General features: G+C 50.1%; 2 protein-coding genes across 15 annotated transcripts in view; one reads left to right on the top strand and one right to left on the bottom strand.

Annotated features, from left to right (window-relative positions):
- The window catches only part of HVCN1 (hydrogen voltage gated channel 1), a 36132-nt gene extending 23618 nt beyond the window's left edge, over positions 1-12514 (top strand). For 4 of the 11 annotated variants that reach the window (XM_059140746.1, XM_059140751.1, XM_059140750.1 and 1 more), the window contains exons 4-6: positions 1660-1938; positions 6320-6424; positions 9501-11667. In XM_059140746.1, coding sequence (XP_058996729.1) covers positions 1660-1938; positions 6320-6424; positions 9501-9977 — 861 coding nt within the window. In that variant the 3' untranslated portion in view covers positions 9978-11667. The other 7 variants (XM_059140744.1, XM_059140753.1, XM_059140752.1 and 4 more) reach the window with 4 other exon arrangements.
- Positions 8832-21826, bottom strand: part of TCTN1 (tectonic family member 1) — a 34202-nt gene continuing 21207 nt past the window's right edge. For 3 of the 4 annotated variants that reach the window (XM_059140741.1, XM_059140743.1, XM_059140742.1), the window contains 8 exons: positions 19482-19616; positions 18594-18719; positions 18119-18206; positions 17437-17575; positions 16096-16258; positions 14000-14125; positions 13437-13581; positions 12488-12572 (listed from right to left, as the gene is read on the bottom strand). In XM_059140741.1, coding sequence (XP_058996724.1) covers positions 13438-13581; positions 14000-14125; positions 16096-16258; positions 17437-17575; positions 18119-18206; positions 18594-18719; positions 19482-19616 — 921 coding nt within the window. In that variant the 3' untranslated portion in view covers positions 12488-12572; position 13437. Of the gene's footprint in view, positions 9835-12487; positions 12573-13436; positions 13582-13999; positions 14126-16095; positions 16259-17436; positions 17576-18118; positions 18207-18593; positions 18720-19481; positions 19617-21826 lie in introns of those variants that run through there. The other variant, XR_009346125.1, reaches the window with a different exon arrangement.

Raw genomic sequence — 21826 nt, forward strand, 5'->3', positions numbered from 1 at the left:
TGTTTCCCAAAATGGTGGTGCCAGTGTCAGTTCCTATGTTCAGTGTTCAAGAGCCCCCACTGTGTCACATCTTTGCCAGTATTTGCTATTGCAGACTTTAGAATTCTTACCATGCACATTTTCCTGAGTCCTAGTGAGGTTGTGTCTCTGCCATTTGGGTTTCCTTGTAGGTGACCTATCAGTACAGTTGCCTAGGGGCGCCTGGGTGGCTCAGTGGGTTGAGCCTCTGCCTTCGGCTCAGGTCATGATCCCAGGGGCCTGGGATCGAGTCCCGCATGGGGCTCTCTGCTCAGCAGGGAGCCTGCTTCTCCTCATCTCTCTCTCTGTCTGTCTCTCTGCCTATTTGTGATATCTCTCTCTATCAAATAAATAAATAAAATCTTTAAAAAAAATACAGTTGCCTAGTTTTTAAAGGAGTTGTCTTTTTTTTTTTTTTTAATTTGTATGATTTCTTTATATATTCTGGACACGGAACTAAACAATGCCTATTAAGTACATTGCAAATATGTGTGTGTCCCACCCAGTCTATGGTGTGTCTTTCTAGGGTTGTGTATGGTATTTGTGGGTGTGTGTGTGAGAGAAAGCGAGAAAAAAAAGAGAGAAATATAAAAGCTTTTAGTTTTGATGAATGAAGTCTGTCCATTTGTTGTGTGTCTTATTTAAGCAACCTTTCCCTATTTGAAGGTCATGATGGTATTTGCTTATATTTTGTTCTAAGACTTCTAATTTTTTTTTTAATTTATAAAAAAAAATTATACCTGTTACAGTTAATGCATCTGAAATTTATTCTGTGTAGGGTGTGAGGTAGGGCTCTTTCGTGTTTTTTGTTTTTTTGTTTCCTATCATGAAGGTCAGGTGTCCTGGCCTCTCCTGCCTTTTCCCACTGATCTGTACGCTATCTCCATCACACCCAGTGCCCTACTGGGGCATGGGTCTGATGGGGCTCTTTTTTTCCTGTTCCACTGATCATAGTCCTCATTCTTGGACCCTTACCCCAAAGTTTTCATTATTGAACTTTATAGGAAATTTGATATCCGGTAGGGTCCGTTGGGCAAAGGGAAGATTATTTGCTTTCTGCTTTGAAGGCACTTGTCTTTAAACCTCTGTCCATCACGCACTTTGAACAGCACTGGTCACGCTTAGGAAAATGTATTTGCTGCTCACATTTCAAGAACTGATCTGTGGCATGAAGGGGGCGGCCCTCCCTTTTCTGTGAAACTCTGGGTACTTTTACTTTTGGCTTTCCACACCCCTGCCCCGCCAACTCTCACCTCCGGTTTTTCAGGTTGTGATGTCTCTGAACCATGGGGCCGCTCTTCCGGTATTTACACGTGGTGGGTATTTTGTGACCGGGCTGTGGTACCGATTTCATTGGTTATTGCCAACCAGACCATAGTGACAGGCCTGATGGGGTCTGGGGTTTCCTGTTGCCTCACCGGCACCGGGACTCTGGATTCCAAAAATAAAAGCACGAGAAACCACCGTGACCTCATGGTCCCCGCTCGCCTGGTGCTCCGAGGGCCACAGGGCTCTCTTCCTCCCCGTGGCCTGGCCCAGCCTGGGCCCTGCTCCCCGCCAGAGCAGCGTGAGGTCCGAGCGGTGTGGACGGGCTCAGAGGCCTCCCCGCCTCAGCACTGCCTCTGTTTCCCCTTCCCGCAGGCCAGCTCCCGCAGGGCCAGGGCGGCCCCGACCCGGAGGATGAGCAAGTTCTTGAAGCACTTCACCGTTGTCGGGGACGACTACCACGCCTGGAACATCAACTACAAGAAGTGGGAGAATGAGGAGGACGAGGAGGACGAGGAGCAGACGCCACAGGCAACCGCCTCCGGGGAGCAGGGCAGAGCCCCCGACCCGACGGCGGCCCCCGACCCCGCACCCCGGCCCCCCCTCGACTTCAGGGCCACATTGAGGAAGCTCTTCAGCTCGCACAGGTTTCAGGTAGGCGGGCAGAGGCCCAGGATGCCTGGGGTGGGGCAGAGCCGCCAGCCAAGAGTCACGAGGCCGGGGTGGGGGCCCGTCTCAGCCAACGCCCTGTTCATGTGACGTCGGTCTCCTAAGCCCTAACCCTGGGTCAGGCGCCCTGTCCAGCGCTGGGGAGACCCCGTGCCATCAGGGGTAGAGTCATGGTTCAGACTCAGTGCGAGCTTTGTCCCCTGACAAGTGAAGGAACAAAATGTAGGCTGTCCATACTTGGACATGAGGAGGAAGGAGGCAGTGACATCTGCCATGAGGGGATGAGCGTTGACAAGGGGACACTCAGAGAAGCCAGACACGCAGGACCACCTGTTGTCTGAGTTTGTTGATGCGAAATGTCCACCACAGGCAAACCCACAGAGAGGACGGCAGACTGGGGGTTCCAAGTCAGAGGGAGGGCAGAATGGCAAGGGCCTGCTTAATGGATACAGGTTTCCGCGTGGAGTTATCGAGACGTTCCAGAACGGTAGTGGTGATGCTTGCACACCTCATGAGAGTGCTTGGTGCCCTTGAACCATATGCCAACTTCAGAATGGTTCACATTTTGTCACAGTAGCTTTAGGTTATGCAGGTTTTACTACATACACAAAAAGTCAATGAAAAGGTAGACATCGGAGGCAGAGAAAACGTTCTTGCATTCATTCGGCCAATACCGAGTGTCTGCCCTGAGTTGAACAAAGCCAAGAGGGTCCTGCGCCTCCCAGACTTATCACCCTGGGGGTTTTGGTCTCCTATTTTGTGGAGTGATCTGCCTGGTGTAGCCCACCGCTGACCTCCAGGTGCGCTGAGGGGAGAACACGAGAGGGACACACGGACTTCAAAGAACAGCAAAGGGTTCAGTGTCTGTCAGCATCTTCTGACTTTGAAGGACAAACGCAGGCTGAGGCTGGTGGGTCCTGTCTCAGCCCCCAGCCCTGAAGTGGGCAGGCAGGTGTCTGGAAGCCTGTTCTGAGGGCCCCAGGAGAAGACCGGAGGCCCAGGACACTAGGGAAGCACGTGGCCCCTTGTCAGCCCAGGTCCCGTAATGGAGCCATTCTGGGGACCCTGTGGCAGGTGTCCTAAACCGAAATAAACTAGTCCCTCCCCACAGCTGACTTCCCCTCTGGAAACAGAAACAGCCCTTGCCTCTCCCATGGCCGCCTTTGTTCCAGGGTAAAATAGAAAAAAAAAATTTTTTTTTTATTTTGGTCTTTTTCTCGCTTTCGCATAGCTTAGAAAAATGAAACAGGCCAAACTCCCCAGCAGGCCTCACAGCTCAGTGCGTTCCTCTGTGGCTGTGACAGGAGAGGAAACATGATATTAAGTTGTTGGGGTTGAAATCCCAAACCCTCAATTTTAGAAGCAGAAGGAGCCAGTTTCCTTCCAGCTGCAAGGGGAAGCCGGGGTCTCCCTGCTCTGGGAGGTCCTTCGGCTCCTGACGGGGCCACAGGGCTGCCCGCTGAGCCAGGACCTCTAAGGACAGTCCTACTGGAGAAGCAGCAGCCTGACCATTGAAACATAATCAGAGATGCTTAGTCATTCACTGGACAGTTCCTTCTTGAACACTTTTGCAGGGGGGAGGCGGTGGAGCACAGAGCAGCAAGCATGGGGTACGCCCCTGTCCTTACTCTCAGAGGACCGATGGTCTGTGGAGAGGCAGGCACTCCAGGAACCATCACCCGGACTGATGCTGGTTGCAAGTGAAGAGAAGCCCTCTGTAGGGAGACAGAAGGGGGCTCTGAGAGATCCTGAGAGGAACACGTGACCTAGGACTGGGTGTCAGGACATGTGGTGGAGGAGGCGACATTTCATCTGACACCTGAAGGTTGGCCAGGGGTAGCCCTGTGAATGGTGAAGAGAGGAACTTTCCAGGCAGAGAGACTGTGTTTGCAAAGGGCCCAAGATAGGAAAGGATCTGCCGCACTCCTAAAATTGAGAAGGGTCCATATGGCTTACGAGTAGCGAGTAGAGGGAGAACTTGGTAAGACAGGAGGTGCTAGAAGGTCTTCTGTGGGCACTGGGCGGCCATGGAAAGTCTAAGTGTGTGGGCGGAGGGAGTGACATGACTGGATTTGTGGAGGGGCTCAGGGAGACCAGCATGGAGTGGGGACACCAGTTCAGGGCTTTGATCTCAGCCAGTAGAATCAGCACACGAGAGGATTCTGGAATCCCTTTCTGGGATACATTCTCTCTACCTGTTCCCATGGTTCGAAGCAGCCTAGGTGGCCTGGTGTACAGTTAATTGCCATCACTTCTCACACAGGATGGTTCAAGCACAGGAGGGAATACGGGGCGTGTCGGGCCTCTGTGGAATCCGTGGGTGGACAGCGTAGCTGAGCCAGGGGCGGACAGTCGTGAAGGTCAAGGAGCTTCACTTCATTATCTGCTCACTACTGCGGGGCCCTGTACTAAGCACCCATCCCACGTTACCTTAGGTCATGCTCCGGCTGTCATTCGAGGGAGGAAAATGTGGTCAGCCCCATTTTCTCCCAGATTCCCACGGGAGGCTCATTGGCCTTGAGAGGTGGGCCAGGGTCGGGGGAGGCTAACACAGGAGCCGGCCCAGGGCCAGCGGGCGCCTCACCACTGCCTGCTCCTGCTGGGCCCAGCCCCTTTCGCCCCTTCTGGATGCGGAACCAGCTTCCCTGAATTCTCGGCGTTTCTCTTTGTGACATGATTCCCCTCCGAAACAGCACTGCCTTGTGAAGTGGCCCATTCAGGGTCTGGGGATTAGTTGACAGAGGCCAGGACCCAAGCATTGTAGTTTTGTGACCTTGGGTCAGTCTGTCTGGCTCCTCTTAACTGAGGAGCTCACATAAAGTTGGTCGTTGTAGTCAGTAATTCAGTGGCATTTATGTGGCACTTCCACATGCTGTGCAGCCAGCACCACTGTCTCTTTTCCATCATCCCAAAAGGAGATCTGGTACCCATCATACAGTAGACCCCAGACACCGCTGATCTGCTGCAGGTACGGACTCGCCTGCTTTGGGTCTGGCTGCTGCTCTCGGCCTCATGGCTTTGCTGCACACTCCCACCGTGGTATGTGGCAGGGGCTCCTTTTTTTTTTTTTTTTTTTTTTTAAGATTTTATTTATTTATTTGACAGAGATAACAAGTAGACAGATAGGCAGGCAGAGAGAGAGGAAGGGAGGCAGGCTCCCCGCTGAGCAGAGAGCCCAATGCGGGGCTCGATCCCAGGACCCTGAGATCATGACCTGAGCCAAAGGCAGAGGCTTAACCCACTGAGCCACCCAGGCACCCCAGGGCTCCTTCCTTTTATGGCTAAAAATTCACTCCATTTTTGATGTCTCTGTGCCTTGGTTTTAGACCAGATGAGCTCTCATGTCCTGTTAGCTCTAAAATAAAACCAAGGATGAAGGAAGAAAGAAAAGGGAAAAACCACCCGCCGGAGGCTTGAATCTTTATTGAGCTACTGAATTTGGATATGTGTGAAAACGTCATTACTTTGCCGTGCAGTTTTCACAGTAAACCACGTGCTCAGACGCTTTAATTGCTGAAGCGATTAGCTAGGGGCTGAAGTGGTCAGGAGGTTTACTAGTCCATTTTTGCCAAGGCCTGTTCGGTTCACCTGAAGCTGCCGGCACTGGCGAGAAAACGGCAGATGATCCCAATGAATCCACCTGAGCGTGTCGGATGGAGGAGGCAGGGTCCCGAGGGAGGCGGGGGGGGGGGGGGTCCCGAATTCCCAAGGGAAGAGAGGGGTCACACACTGTCTGTTGGGGTTCCTCCCGTTGCTGTTTCCACCACCCTGCCATTAGGGCCCCCAGCAGTGTCCTCACCACCTCTGTCGCGCTGGGTTCCCCACCGTCGGTGAGCGCGCACACTCCCGGCACCCTGTCCCCACCATCTGCCCATCACCCCCCCACCACGAGCCTGTTACGTGGACGGTGGATGTCGCTTAATCCCACTGCCTCAAGGACGGCAGTCCCTGGAGGTACTTCCATGACTCAGATCTCTGAGGCAGATCTTTTTAATTATCTATTGAGCATCTGTTCTGGGTGTACCCTGGCAAGAAAACCTCCAGAAATAGGAAAATTAAAACTTAAAAATTTTTTTTTTTTTGCCATCTAGGAATTAGCAGTTTGGCTTGAGAGATGCTGAGAAACAATGAATGAATACGGAGGGCCGGTGGTGACTGTCACTCAGTGAGCCAGGCAGAGCAGATCTGGGAGGACAGGCAGTGCCCCGGGGGGCCCGGGGCCGGGAAGGTGCGCAGCTGTGGGCAGCGGCTTCCCCTCCCTGGCATCTTCACCCAGTGGTTCCCACAGAGGTGTCCGGCCCTTACAGATGGAAGGAGGCTCCCTTTTTAGGTCTCACGGTTTCTCTCTCCTTCCCTTGGTCTACAGGTTATCATCATCTGCCTGGTCATTCTGGATGCCCTCCTGGTCCTTGCTGAGCTCATTCTGGACCTGAAGATCATCGAGCTTGACAAGAATGACTACGCTGCCAAGGTAGGGGGCCAGCGGCCCGTTGATACCATTCACTTATGGGCGCCTGGGTCGCTCAGTGGGTTAAGCCTCTGCCTTTGGCTCAGGTCATGGTCACAGGATCCTGGGATCAAGCCCCGCATCAGGCTCTCTGCTCAGCAGGGAGCCTGCCTCCCTTCCTCTCTCTCTGCCTGCCTTTCTGCCTACTTGTGATCTCTGTCTGTCAAATAAATAAATAAAATCTTAAAAAAAAAAATACCATTCACTTGTGTCTTTCCGGAGGTGGGCAGAGGGGGGCTGAGAGCACCCTTCTGGGAGTACCAAGTCCTTAACAGAGTTGACTGGGTGCTTCTAACCAAAGAGCAGAGAAAATGTCTTCTTTCTTATAGACAAGCATTTACTATAAGCAGGAACCCTCATTTCACTTGATGGCTCGAATCTCGAGTGGTGCTAGACTGCTGAGCTGAGGCATCGTCACTGCTTCTAGATAGAGGGAGGGTCTGACCAGGAAAGGGATACTGTCCCATCTTTAGTGGCAGATGAGCTATTTCTCGGCCTGTCAACATTCTGACGTGGTCCCCATGCTGGAGATCTGCCCGCTGTTTATCCCCCAGTTCACAGCTGCTGCCTGAGCCCATCCGAGACATTTGTGCAGGCTTCCCAAGGCAGCTGCTGGCTCTTCCTCTGTGGCCAGCCCGAGGCCTTCCACAGATGGGTGAATAGTTTTCCTCTCCCTCTACTTTTAACATGATCAGGGACATACCTGCTGTACTGTCTTTAAAGTTTTGTGTTTTTTTTCTGAGAGAGAGAGAGAGCACAAGCAGAGGGGAGGGGCAGAGGGAGAAGCAGGCTCCCTGCTGAGCAGGGATTTTCCCCCACAACCCCAACCCCCCCACTGCCCAGGATCATGAGCCAAAGGCAGACGCTTAACCAACTGAGCCACTCAGGTGGCTGTCTTGTGCCTTTTCCCTCAACTTTTTATTATGAAAAATGACAAGTACACTTTTTGCTACACTTGCTTTATCTCTCTCTATATATCCATAAATACGCTCATGTATTTTCAACCATTTGAAGGTAAGTTAGACATCAGGACACAAATACTTCAATATGCCTAAGAATAAGATCTTTCTCCTACAGAACCATAATCGCCCCTAAAAAATTATTAATAATTCCGTAATGAGCAGCTTATATTCAAATTTCCTCATTTGTCCCAAAAATGTTATAATAGTTCTTGGTTTGTTTTTTTTTTTTCAAACTAGAATCCAGACTTCTGATCCGATACTTGGTTATATCTCCTCAGGCTCTTTTTTTTTTTTTTTTAAAGATTTTATTTCGTTATTTGACAGGCAGAGATCATAAGTAGGCAGAGAGGCAGGCAGAGAGAGGAGAGGAAGCAGGCTCCCCGCGGAGCAGAGAGCCCGATGTGGGGCTCGATCCTGGAACACTGAGATCATGACCTGAGTCGAAGGCAGAGGCTTTAACCCACTGAGCCACCCAGGCGCCCCTCCTCAGGCTCTTTTAATTTAGAAGAGTTCTCCCACCTTTTTTTTTTCTTTTACGGTTTTATTTGTCAGAGAGAGAGAGAGCACAAACAGGAGCAGCAGCCCGCAGAGGGAGAGGTGGGCTCCCTGCTGAGCAAGGAGCCTGATGTGGGACTCGATCCCCAGGAGCCTGGGATCATGGGCCTGAGCCGGGGGGCAGATGCTTAACGGACCGACCAGGCATCACTCTCCCGCCTTCTTTCCCGCCCCGAGTCCAGCCAGTCATCTCGTAGTGTGTCCCACGTTCTGGATTTGTCGGTTTCCCCAGAGGTCCTTCAACTTGTTCCCTTAATCCCCGTGCACCAGAGGTTAGGTCCAGAGGCTCCGTGAGCCAGAGCGTTCAGCTAGTGGGCTGTTTCCTTTACAGCATGGCATGTCACTACAGGGCTACTCGCTGGCATCACCAAAGGCAGAAAGTAGGAGCTCCTCCACTGTCCAGGGCCGCTCTCCCTTTGCAGTTAGAATTCGCCGTGCTAAGATCCTCTTCTCCAGTTCGCATCCACCGACGGTCACTGCCCAAGTCAGTGAGTACACTGGGCGATGCGAACTGGGATTTCTGGCATTCATTCTACATCTGGTAGGTGGGTGGCTTTGTTGGTTTTATACATATATAGAAGAGCTTCCTTTTTTCCCATATGTGTATGTAGCACCAAGGACTCATGACATTTTTTTTTTTTATTCATTGTATTACAATCCTAGTCATTCTGTTCAGGGTCCAAATTGTCCTGCTACATTTCGTCACCGTCTCTTCAGACTGATTGCTCTATCCTTTTAAGATGACTACGTAGTCTTTGAGCATTTCCTTGCTTTCTGGCCCCAAATAATGTCCCAGCTGCCTTTGTATTTTCCCTGTCCTAGAATGGAAATGGTTACTTTACTGAGAGCTAGTATTTCTTTTTTTATAAAGATTTTATTTATTTGACAGAGAGAACACAAGTAGGCGCGGGGGGGGGGGGGGAGCAGGCTCCCTGCCGAGCAGAGAGCGCGATGTGGGGCTCGATCCTAGGACCCTGAGACCGTGACCCGAGCTGAAGGCAGAGGCTTAACCACTGAGCCACCCTGGTGCCCCAAGAGCTAGTATTTCTAAATCAAGATCCAGGAAGCCTCCTCAATTACCATCTACCTAAGTAATCATTTTTAGTCAATACCTAGGAGTTAGCCTTGGTCTTTAACAATTGCATTGCGCTCCCTATGGAGGGACTGTAAGGGATCTGACAGGTGCCCTCCAATAGAATTTCTATTCTATGAACAAGGTAGAAAATCTTATGTCTGCAAATGATGCTACAGCAAAGATCCCTACAACATGCCTTTGTGCCCGTGTGAGCAGAGCTGTGGGATGAAATACGAGCATTTGGAATTACTGGGCCGAAAGGCATGATGGTTTTCAAACCTGCGTGGCCCCAGTCAGAGAACAGCCCCTGGGGAGTTTGGGATGGGTCAAGTGCATTTGCTCTGTGGTGCCCAGGCAGGGGCTCTGCAGCCCAGCACATGTGTGCGCCCTGCTCCAGCCTTTGGGCAGCCCTGGATCGTTCTCACTGTGCCTCTTCTGTCCTCTCCAGGTCTTCCACTACATGAGCTTTGCCATCCTGACCTTCTTTATGATGGAGATATTCTTTAAGTTATTTGTCTTCCGCATGGAGTTCTTTCACCACAAGTTTGAAATCCTGGACGCCTTTGTGGTGCTGGTTTCCTTCATCCTCGACTTCATCCTCCTATTCCAGAAGCACCAGTTTGAGGCTCTTGGCCTGCTGATTCTGCTCCGGCTGTGGCGGGTGGCCCGGATCATCAACGGTATGTCCCCTGTCCTCTCAGGCCACAGAGGGACAGCTGGCTGGGCGGAGCCTGGGACTGGGCCCAGAGGTCATGGTTCCTCCTCTTCCTGGCTAGTGTTTTCTAGAGAAAAAATGAAGTGGTCTGATTCGGTGTCCCACCACTGCCTCTGTGGCTACAAATTCATACCAAGTTACAGATCCTTTAAGAGGAACCACTTTTCTCCATTAGGCCTCGTTTCCATGATTATTAGAAGATATTTGTAGAAAGGGTCAGACTAAGCTTTGATTAAGTTCCTCCAGCTTGATTCTGAGAACACCTTTGTTTTTAATTTGGTGTTTCCTGAAGAATGTTCTACCGAATCCCATCCCCCTGAGAAGGGCACCATCCAGAAGGGGAGAAGTAAGCCGAGAAATGCTGGACACTAGATTCTGCCCCTTCAAGGAAGTCAGAGCACTTGTGGGTATGAGGAAGACTGAGAACGCCGAGTTCCCCAAATTGACCAAGTGGGGAAGTAACACCTGTTAACCCGTTGTAGACTTTGGCTGTAGGGAACACTCTTGGGGAAATGGTGGAGGTCCTGCTCCTCACACACACCCTCGTGGTGTGGGGAGGCTCCGTGTCTGAGAAGCCATGTTTCTGCTGTTAACTGCTCAGCTCTTGGGGAACGAACCCTAGTCAGAGGTGCCCAAATGCTGTGAACCCACCCCATGAGAGTCACCTCCAGTGCTTCTGGAAGTCTGGTATAGACCGTTCACAGGGTGTCTATTTTTGAAGCGCTACCCAGTGATTTGGGAGTCCCTAGATGAGGGCCCAGCACGACAGGCTCAGTCATCGCCAGGGAGCGAGTGAGGCAGGCCTGTCTGACACAGCACTCCTTCACTGGGCAGCACAGTGGGCCCTGTCCCAGCCTCGCCTGCTGGCAGGAGTGTCACATCTCCACCACAGGGCTGGGTGAGGGGCTCTGCCCATGGGCACCGGGGGCTCCCCCTGGCTTTAGAAGCCAGTGTGGATCTACTCATGAAAGCCCATTAAGAATATTCATTTGGGCTCTGTCAAGGGAAGTAAAGGAAGTTTTTCCACTTACTATTGAATATGCTTATGTTAATTGATTACTCATTTAATAGAAAAACGCTCTGTGCAAAGGTTATATATCACGGAGGTAGATAAACCATTACGGTGAACGACTCATGAACACAATTACTACCCTTTACTCTCGTATCACACCATGGTGAGATTTGCTTTTGCGGATAAACCAAATCCCTGAGATTTGTTCATTTCCTTGGTCTGGATGGTGGCAGGCCACAGGACTGCCTAACGCCCGCTGTGGCACTGCCATCACATTTTGTGGCAGGACATGAGAGGTCTAAAAAAGCAACACAGGGTTCAGTTGGACTCAGACAACCAAGAATGCCAGCGACCAGGGGCCAGTGCTCCCGGGCCTCACACCCACCAAGTCCAGACGTGGTCGTTCTCCCTTGGAAGGCCCCGAGCATCCCCAGTTGCTGCACATTCTTTTGAGGCCACGTCCCCACTGTGACTTGGGCATGTGGGAGCCATCAGACAAGGCTGATGTCCCCTCTGTTGGCCAAGCCTTAGCTGTTCACCTGACAGCTCAACTCAACTGGCTGTGCCTGTGGGAGGCGGAAAACCAAAAGTGGCAATCTCCCGGCTCGGCAGCAGCGCTGTCGTGAACAAGCTCTGTGTGAGGGAGTTTCACACTCATCTGGCCAAGTGACCAGTAAAAGATTCCTTGGCCCATGTGACGGGAGGGAAATATTTCCCGACTGGTTAGTGAGGAGCTCAGAAATGAAAAATCTGACCTTCCTGGTTCTAATGCCTTTAAGCGACAGACCGTTTTGTCTGCCACCACTCTGCCGAACTGCTGTACACACTCAGAAGGAAGACGGAGGTTTCTTTTCAAGTGGTTAAATCACAAACCTGTATCACTGACACCCTCAATTATTTTACAGGAATAATTATCTCAGTTAAGACACGTTCAGAACGGCAGCTGCTGAGGTTAAAACAGATAAATATACAGTTGGCCGCCAAGATCCAACACCTTGAATTCAGCTGCTCTGAAAAGGTAAGAAGACACTTTGGGAAAATGCCGGTGCTTGTCCCTGCCAGGTCCTTGCTCGGACACTGCCCTTGGCTCAGTTTTCCTTGTCCTCTCAGATTAGGCATCGCCTCCTTCCCCAGAGCTGTGCCACGTGCCCCTCCCTGAGGACCTCTTGTCACTGCTGTCCCCCGGCGGACCCCAGCTGACTGTGGCAGGTCCGCTGGCAGACCCCACCAGGAGCGGAGCATTCATTCAGTTTTGCGTCCTTGGGGCCCACAGGCAAGGTGCGGCAGGTAAACTGAGTTATGTATCTGCTTTTGTAATGACAGGAACGAGAAATTGAAAGACTGACCAAGCTATTGAGACAGAACGGACTCCTTCCTGAGGTCAACTAGACGTGTGCCTGCTCCATCCCAAAGAGAAGACCCCTGCCTCACGGGTGTGTACCTCTGAGGACAAAGACAGCTGCCCGCCCCCCCGGGGCCATTTGGGGGGGGGGGGAGGTTTGGTTTGATGCTTTTGCCTCCCCCCACCCAGCTCCGGTTTTGGGGGCCGGGAGGAAAGTCTGTGGGAAGGCTTGCTCTGTCTTGGCATGACCGAGAGCTTCCCACCCCATTCTCACCACGTATCACAATGTACCACAAACTATGTCTTCCCACGTTGAACTCTGGACTGTTGCTTGAAAACGAACGACAAAGCTGGAAAACTACAAAGTTGTATATAAAATTTAATCTCATCAAATATACCTTTTCACATTTCGCATGTATAAGGAACCAAGGCGTCCTCTCCTATGAGCATTCTGAAAGACAAAAGAGGAAAGGAAGCTACCTTAGCTACCAGCCTGTTCTAGAAAAGTCTTACTGTCTTAAGCTGTTCTAAACAGCTCCTCCCCATGCAGATGCCGCCAGAGGCTGTTCTCAGGTGCGCAGCCCCCTCGTCCGTCCGTCCGTCCGTCCGTCCGCAGCCTCCATCTTCTAACTGCTCTACCTTGTTCCACCTCCTGACAACATTTTTCTCAATTACTGTACAATTAACATATAAAAGAAACTCCTTCCCTTGGGCCCTCCTGCTCTGTTCTTTCCGGCATCCACCGCTTGGAACTGCTCTGCGACATCCCGGGCAGCCCACCACATGGAGAGCTCCGGTGCCTGCCACTGAAACCGCAATTAGACCCACGACTCCACAGAATAAAGACACTGGGGGCAAGATCCCCTCATGAGGCCGAGTCCTGTACTTGCATGATTTTATACACAATATTTTGCTACTTTTGTACTCGTTTCTGTGGGACCTGAAAAGAAAAACCTGAACCACAAACAATGAGTATTTTAAAAATAACTCACGCTGAAGCAGAGGACGCATAAGCTGGACAAACCCTCGACACCTGCTCTACTTCCGGGTCTGTGCCCTTTACCATCGTCCCAAAGGTGCAGTTTGGTTTCCGCATGTGACCTACGTGCTGACGGGACTGGAAATCACCAAGACCAGACGGTGCCCCGTTCTAAGGTCCAACCGAGGAGAACAAAATTTCCAAAAGGAGGGGAGTGAGGGCAGAGGGGGGTGTGTGGTCGGAGGGTAACCCCATGGGTCAGAGGCAGAACACCAGGATGTCTCCAAGGAGTCCAGGCCCTACAGCACGCGATTCTAGAGGCGATTAGCAACTTACGTCAGACAAACGGAAAGAAGAAATTAAACGGCAGCTTGGCGTTGATGGTTGGCCGAGCTCTGAAGCCTGCCTCGGCAGGTGCAGATGCGTCCACAAAAGTAACCGCAGTGGAAATGAGAACCGTCCTCTCGCTTCCTGAGTTGGTCTGTAATGAAGAGAGTGTTGCAAGCCCTGCCTTGCGCCGTGCGCTCACGTGCTCAGGATAACAAACCGGGACAGGCCGCATTCCCTTCGGCCCGAGCATGGTCGGTGCCTCTCCAAGGCATGCGGCGGGCTCCTCGGCTGCTCACTTGGGTGATGGAGTTTTTCCCTAGGTTGTCCTAACCCACCAGTGTCGGTCACAACTCCATTTCCGAAGAACTTTAAAGATCAAATCTGAACAAGAATGCTAGTGTCGACTGCTGTCAGTGGGATTTTTTTCTCTAATAAAATGATTGCTGAATTGTTTTAAGAATTCAGATTAAAGTTCAATAATGCTCTCACGAAATAAATTTCATTATCACACTTGAGTTTTGCCTGGACTCACATCTTTACCCAGACCTTGAAACCCAAGTTAGACCTACCTCAGGAAAGGAAGATGACAGGAGACTTGCGGTCACATTTACTACTTTAGCTTGTGGGTTTAGTAAGGACCCGTATTTAGTCCACTTCACTTCTATCACCAAAGCCACAGGGAGCTGGCAAGAGTCCTACACAACAAAATGCCATTAATCAATCTGAACATTACACAACCTCATGTCAGACTTAATCTGCAGTTCAGAGTTTTAATTATAAAATGTTTCACATATTACAAAATGTTCTGAACAAGAGAGTAAAGAGACTCGAAGTTCAGATAAAAACAGCTGAGAGCACATATTTTCAAGTACTCAGTGCTCCAAAAATATTTTAACACCTAAAGCATCATTTTCCATCCTCTCCTGTTTCGGAAGAAGCCGGTATTACTTGGAAGTTGTGGAGCTCCCAACATCAAACCATGGAACCTTGGGCCTTAACAGCCTGACCTCATCCAGCTCAGAGATTCCCGAGGAGAGAAGCTGGCATTGGGTGGGGGGGGAGGGAGAGGATGGCATTAGTCATAGAAGTTAAACCCAATTGCTATCCACAAGAAATAGAAATGCTTTCCTTTATTTAACCTCATCACTTGGCGATTAAGCTGTTACACGGGGTTGGGGGGATGACACACAGTGGAGTCCGTGAACGGTAAAAGATACGAACTCTGAATTCTCCGTGTGACCCGAGCAGGTTGGAGATGTGGGAGCGGGCCTGAGGCCTCTGCCCCAGGAAGAGTGGCCACGGGGGCCAGGGCCTTCCCAACCTTGTCCCGGGCCTTTACATCGTGTTTGTTGGCAAATGTGATAACCACTGAAGCTGCATGACAGGTAGAAAGGAATTCTACTGTAAAATTCTACTTCTGTGTATGTTTTAAATTTTCCCACAAAAACAAGCTTTTTAAAATATGCCTCTTCAGGGCATGAAAAGCTAGCAAGCCTGCTAAATTTGGTTCCTGCCAAAAAGGCACGGATGGAACTCCTTAGCTGGGAACTGCCTTTTAGGAAGGTTGCAGGCTGGAAAAGTCGGTGAGGATCTGTTATTAGAAGAGGCAACACGCAGCCAGCAGACGCGGGCCTGGCGCAGGCTCAGGGGCCGCTGCCCCCTGAGTTTCCTGCAAAGTAGGTGCAAAATCCGCTCCAGGCCTCTGAGCTCCCTGCACCAGCACAGACCCGACAGTGCACATGTCCGCGCTGCCTCTCCTCCCAACCTGTTTTCCCTACTGAGGGGCCAGCAACAGTGTCTTCGCCCGTCTCTCAGAAGCCAGAAGCCAGGCGCTTGCTTCACTGAGGCCGCAGAACTGAGCCAAGACTGAGCAGCTGAACAGCAGGGACTGAGTCATCAGCGGGCTCTGCTGGGGACTCAGGAGGAGGGCCGGATCAGAGCTGGAGAGCGAGTGCTCACCCCCATTGTCCCCCGGCTATAAATATGCTAAGCAGATAATGAGAGGCCTGAGAAGCTGCCACCAGCAAAAGCTGGGCGATTACAGGATAAGCGGGAGAGCGAGCCGCCCACACTCTGACGGCTGAGACAAAAGAGAAAGGTGGGCAAAGGAATCACGTGTGATCAGGAACCTCTTTGTAGGATGTCGACTTCCATTAGACTCTTCGGGGAACTTTGGAATGGAAAGCGCTCATGCGTGGGCTGCCTTCATAGACCAGGGCACAACGGCTGGGACAGCGATGCCCACAGGAGGAGTCTCGCTTCTTGCCACGGTCCTCACACTCCTCTGTCTCATGACGATGCCTCATGTCACACCAATGATCACAGGAGCAGTCAGGACGGTGGTGAATCCCTATGTTTGGAGCGACCCCAAGGCCCCACAGATGTCACCTCATTGAACTCAACAACCACATGAGGCTGATACTAGAGATCTCACTCCCTATTTCACAGACGAAGAAACAGCTCAGAGCCTCAAAGGCAAGAGAGCTAACAAAGGGCAGAATCAGTTTTCCAGACCCAGGCCCATCTGATAACAAAGCCTGGGTTCCTGCCCAGAGCCACCCGCTGCCTCAACAGGTGGCTCCCCCAGCTGCCTCTACCCGCCCCCCACAACCCCGGCAGGGGGGGAGAGAGACAACTCACAGGTGGCCTTCAACTTCCCCTTTACCTTCACGTGGGATGCCTGGGTGATGAAGTGGACCGGTACCCAGTCCAGCACATCCTGGGCCTGGGAATTTCCGAAAGGGGCCACATAGTCCGGGAAGCCTTGGCCCTGCAGGAGGCTCTTCACTCTCCGCACTGCGAGCTGGCACGTCATGGCTTTGGGCAGTCTTTCGGGAAGGAAAAAGAGGCCAGTGGAATGGGGCTGTTGTTCACTCCAGCTGTTCTCTCGGGCCTCACCAACACGCATGCCCTCACCAGTTGCCTTATTCTCTCTCTCCAAACGGATTATTTGACAGAAGCCAAATCTCTAACTCAGAAATCCTGGTTGGCCAGGGAGAAACAAAACAATGTTTCCCAAACTGCATTCCATTGAGAGGCTCTGTACAAGGAGAATTCTGTGGCCAAAAGTTTGGGAAATATTGCATTCCTATGTCCCTCCTGGAGCACACCATATTAAAGGCTCTTATATTAAAGACTCACCATATTAAAGGCTCTGAGAAGTCCTTATGGTAAGGAATTGTGTTTTTCACTTCAATCTGGTGTTCCTCAAACACATTAACTGTACCACAGACATATCCCTACTGACTGGAAATGTAATCCAAGGAACACCTTCTGAGAAATACTGGTCTAAATGGATCAGAACCAGTAATGTAAATGGTGTCTGTTAGTCTAACAAAACAATGATGTAATTATTCTGGGGGGACATAGTGGCTGTGTGGTAGGGCAGGGGAAGAAAGGGGAAAGAGACAAATCCTTGTCTTCCATAGTGGGAACTCAACAATTCATAAAACCAAAGTGTTAGGAAGTAGTATTACTAGGAAGTAGGTTATCGACAGATTTGGCGGTAAATTTCCAAAAAACCAGCTATAGGAGCTGCAAGTGATTGCCCGCAGAGTGGGAGAAATGAGGGTAGGAGCTGGCATCTTTATAAGCCATGCAGGGCTGTTTGACATTTGACACTATATATATGTTTGATAGGAGAAAGATAAAAACAGAGGTCACATTCAGGCTTCTGCTCCTTGGGTTTGCTGCAATACGTATATTAAGATTCAGAAATACTGGAAGGACTTTCAAGCAAAGTATTTTTACTGTGACCTCAAGTGCTGTGCAACCTTAAAACCTACAAAAGCCTTGTACCCTGCCACATGTGACCGGAAAAATGACTGCAACAGTTTTCCTCTGGATCACGACAAACGGTTTATGGTTGTGAAAATTACAATTAGAAAACACCAGTACAGTCACTAGTGCTAATGGGTCACACCGCGGCTTTCATAGGTGCTCGCTGGCTGATACGGAGATTTGATCAACTCAGACAAGTTCCAAAAGCAGCAAGTTCTTCTCTTACCTTAATTTACAGCCAGACTGCATGTCGTAACCAAATAATACTGGGGCCCGGATCCCCTCCACTGCGAAGCAGTCTTGCTCGGCTAGGCCACGAAGAATAGTAAGTTGTCCGAATCTGTTCATGGTCTGAATAATCCCAGATATTCACAGAAAGTTAAGGGACTATCACCCAGGACTAAAGCAGTCTGATTCTCAAACCATGGTGACAGGTGTGTGACAGGAGACATGACTGAAACCCAAATATCCCTTCTCTGGGCCTCTGTGATCTTGACAGTTATTTCCCAGGGCAGAGCAAAAAATAGTTCTATTTTCCTTGAGTAGATTCTCAGAAGAAAAATCCTCAGAAACTGTTCCTCCAAAATCATTCCAAGTTTTCCAAATGACTAAATTTAAGAGTTTTTGCTTGCGTGTGTAATTAAATATATCTAAAAGTCTGTCAACTTTTCTGTCCTAAGATTTTCATTATAAAACACATTTCCCTGGGCCATGCTGTTCCACCCCCAACCACCAGTGTCCACATGGCCCTGTCTGCTGTGCAGCAGATCCACCACCCCTAGAGCAACACCTCCAAGGAGTCCAGGCCAAAACTAACCTCCAGCCCCCAGGACCCTCAGCAACAAAGGGAAGAGCACCACACACACATAGACCGGGAAATCAGCCTTCTCCACAGAACCAAAAAGGATATCCCTTCTGAGGCCGAAATCCGGCAGCTAACGGGAGCCCCACGACATAACCAGGGTTTCCGCTGAGAGGAACTGGCTTTGTATTTTGCTGAAAGACAATGGAGAAATGCCCCCCATAATTTTCATTTTAATAAGGAAATAGGGTGAAAATAAAACACTTCTCACAGTCAAATCTGGGATTTCTAACCAATAAAAGAATTTCTCCCCCTACTCAGACCTATAAATATATCTGCTGAGTGTAGGAGTACATCGTTCTATAAAAGAAGGAGCTCCCGTGGAGGAGAATCTTATTCCAGGAAAGGAAAAAGATACAAGGACTCTGCCTGATTTTGTTACAAACACATGCTACATAAAGCCCTTTGTTTAGTACAAGTGGAAAGATGCTAAGACTTCTCAACAGATCTCTTTTTTTCACTAATAAGTTATGATTTTTTGACTTGCAATTAAATACATGTACAACATTGATCAAACTCACCTGAATGAAATGAATTTCAAACTTCTGCTCGAGTGCGACCACTGCCCGCCTCACCGTCCCCAGAAGGAGAGCGAGGCCAGCCTGGGCTACCTCCCCTGCGTCTGTGTACGTGATGCTGTACTTCGCCTGAAAACAAGAGGGAACTCCACACACACCTGTGCCCGCTGCATTTCGGAAGCTGCATCGGGAACTCAAGATACACAGAGTGGGCAAGTCCTTTCCCATTTCTCTACTCGTGGAAGCTTGTCTCTCCAGTCCCCTCAGCTTTCGGGAGGTAACGCCTCAGCACCAGCCCCCGCTGCCAGGGCCATTTGAGCCTCTCTCTACCTAGTTACAGGAATTCCCAGTCAGCAGGTTTGAACAGAACGTGCGTGATCGATCTCTGCAGGGGAAATCTGTTAAAACAACAGCAACAAGGACACATTCTGGGGCGCCTGGGTGGCTCAGTGGGTTAGGCCTCTGCCTTCTGCTCAGGTCATGATCTCGGGATCCTGGGATCGAGTCCTGCATCGGGTTCTCTGCTCAGCGGGGAGCCTGCTTCTCTCTCTCTAACTGCCTCTCTGCCTACTTGTGATCTGTCAAAGAAATAAATAAAATCTTAAAAAAAAAAAAAAAAGAAAAGAAAGAAAGAAAACACACCCTGACATATTCTTGAAAGTCCCTAGGTTTGTGGAGAAAAATCACAAGTGACTGTTTCAGAGCCCTTACCTAAAGAAGCATCCTCTAATGGTACAGCGGGCCGGCAAGCAGGAGGGCAAGTCAAGAACCAATACCCCAGGATGAGCCAGAACCTTCTGCGGAGGGCGTCCAGTGACCCCTCAGGACCATGTGGCTTGAGTCTTCCACACACAGACTCATTTGGCTTTCCATGCCAAATTGGGTACCTACCTCGAGAACGATGTTAGTGCAGATTTTAACATCCCCAGCCTCGACAAGAGTCTGGTTCAATTCGACCGTGTCCTCCAGCCGGGTCAGTGTTTTATTCAGAGACTGCACGAGGACGGACTGAACAGTGACAGGGATCTGCGAAGGGAAGGAGAGCCGGCTCGCGGAGGACACTGCCCCGCGGAGATGAATGGGTCCCAGGCACAAGAGCCTGAAGATAAACCTCCGCGAACACACTGCCAAGCAGGGAAAAACATGCAACAGCACAACACGCAATCTCTTAACTGTCACTCGCAAAAATGCAGATGTTTACACATGCATGCCCGTACATAGGAATTACTAGAGAATATAACCCGAACTTAAAAAGTGGTTCTCTCCGAAAACCTACGTTCACACAAAAACTCGTACACAAATGATCTCAGCAGCAGTCATACAGCCAGAAACTGAAAACAATGCAAACGTCCATCAACTGATAAATGGAAAAATAAAATATCTTATATCCATATAAAACAATATTATTCATCCATAAAATGGAATAAAGGGCTGATTCATTCCACCACATAGATGAATCTTGAAAACATGCTAAGTGAGAGAAGCCAGACACAAAAGGTCACATATTACGTGAGCCCATTTATAGGAAATGTCTAGAACAGGGAAACTCGTAGAGACAGAAAGATGAGTGGCTGCCCAGGGGCTGAGGGAGAGGAGTGGAGAAGAACAGGACAGCCGGCTAATGAGCACAGGCATTCTTTCTGAGGAGATGAAAATGTTCTGGAAGTAGGTGGTGGTGATGGTTGCACAAGCTTGTGAATGCACAAAAAAACACTGAATTGTACACTTAAAAATGGTGAGTTTGGGCGCCTGGGTGGCTCAGTGGGTTAAGCCTCTGCCTTCGGCTCAGGTCATGATCTCAGGGTCCTGGGATCGAGCCCCATATCAGGCTCTCTGCTCAGTAGGGAGCCTGCTTTTCTCCCTCTCTCTCTGCCTGCTTCTCTGCCTCCTTGTGATCTGTGTCTGTCAAATAAATAGATAAATAAATAATCTTTAAAAAAAAAAAAAAAAATGGTGAGTTTTACGGTACATGAATTATAGCTCATTCACACACACTCACAGCTCCGTCACACCGCCCAGCGCGTGCACGCGCTCCCCGCCACAGCACAGCGCCTACCAGTCCACGCAGTCGCTCTGTACATGCACGTGCTCCACAGTCCCAGGACACATGCCCCTAATCCCCACACCCTCCCTGTACACAGGCTTGACCCAATTCATGCACAACCTCTACACACACCCTTACATGTACATACTGGGCCATGGGATCATGGGAAGAGAAAACAGAGACAAATCTTTCAAGCATAATCAGGAAGTCCTGAATAACCCAATGCTATTAAAGGACATCTTCCATGTGTGGCCACTGGCAGCAGAGTGACAAGCAGCGAGCAATCCTTTATACGGCTCAGCCCTCTAAGGAGTTGGGCCTCTTCATACTGTGTGACAAATCTGACGCCCGCACTAAATGGCAGCACTTCGAAACCACTGTTCAGGAAGGAATCTACCTTGTTATCTAGTCATTTACATTGCTTTCAACTGTGCCCTCAATTGTGTACCAGGCTGTTTATAATCAAAATCACTAAGTATTTAAGCTGTCATTTTATAGATAAATAAATAGTCCTTAGCTGTCTGCTCCCATGACCAAGAAGACCTGTGACTGTCCTTGTAAGTCAAACCTCTAAGAATGTGACATGGTTCAGAGGCAAAGACAAGCTGTCATGTGACAAGGGTGGCCGAAGGGCAACACCAGTCCCCACAACACCGTCTGTGCAACAAGCCCTGCGGATGAGTGTGAGAGCTACGGAGGCAGTCCCTCGCTACGAGGTCGAGAGCTCTTCAGCTTATGTCCTCGAAAGACAACCCTGGAGTCCTTTATCTTTATAACCTACTGATCCCTGGTTCCGCAGTAATGCAGGCTTCCGAGAAAATGCACACCCTTCCACACCAGCCTCTGACAGAGCCGTTCCAGTGGTATGTGGGCATGGTTGGCAGAAACCAAAGGGCCCAAGTTAGACAAGCTTTGGAAAGACGGAGGGACGAGTGTAGATGGCAAGAGCTGCCCTGGTCTATCAAGAGCCACTGGAATGGTCACAGAATGAAAATGGTAGGGCTACTCTGGTTTCCTGAATGTCCTATTCGGCCGTATCCCATTCCCACACTACCCTGTGGCAAAGGACTAATGGATACTTTTTTTTTTTTAAGATTATTTATTTATTTATTTGACAGACAGAGATCACAAGCAGGCAGAGAGAGAGAGAAGAAGGGAAGCAGGCTCCCTGCTGAGCAGAGAGAGCCCGATG

Source organism: Mustela lutreola, chromosome 11, assembly GCF_030435805.1.
Source record: "Mustela lutreola isolate mMusLut2 chromosome 11, mMusLut2.pri, whole genome shotgun sequence".
NCBI lineage: Eukaryota > Metazoa > Chordata > Mammalia > Carnivora > Mustelidae > Mustela > Mustela lutreola.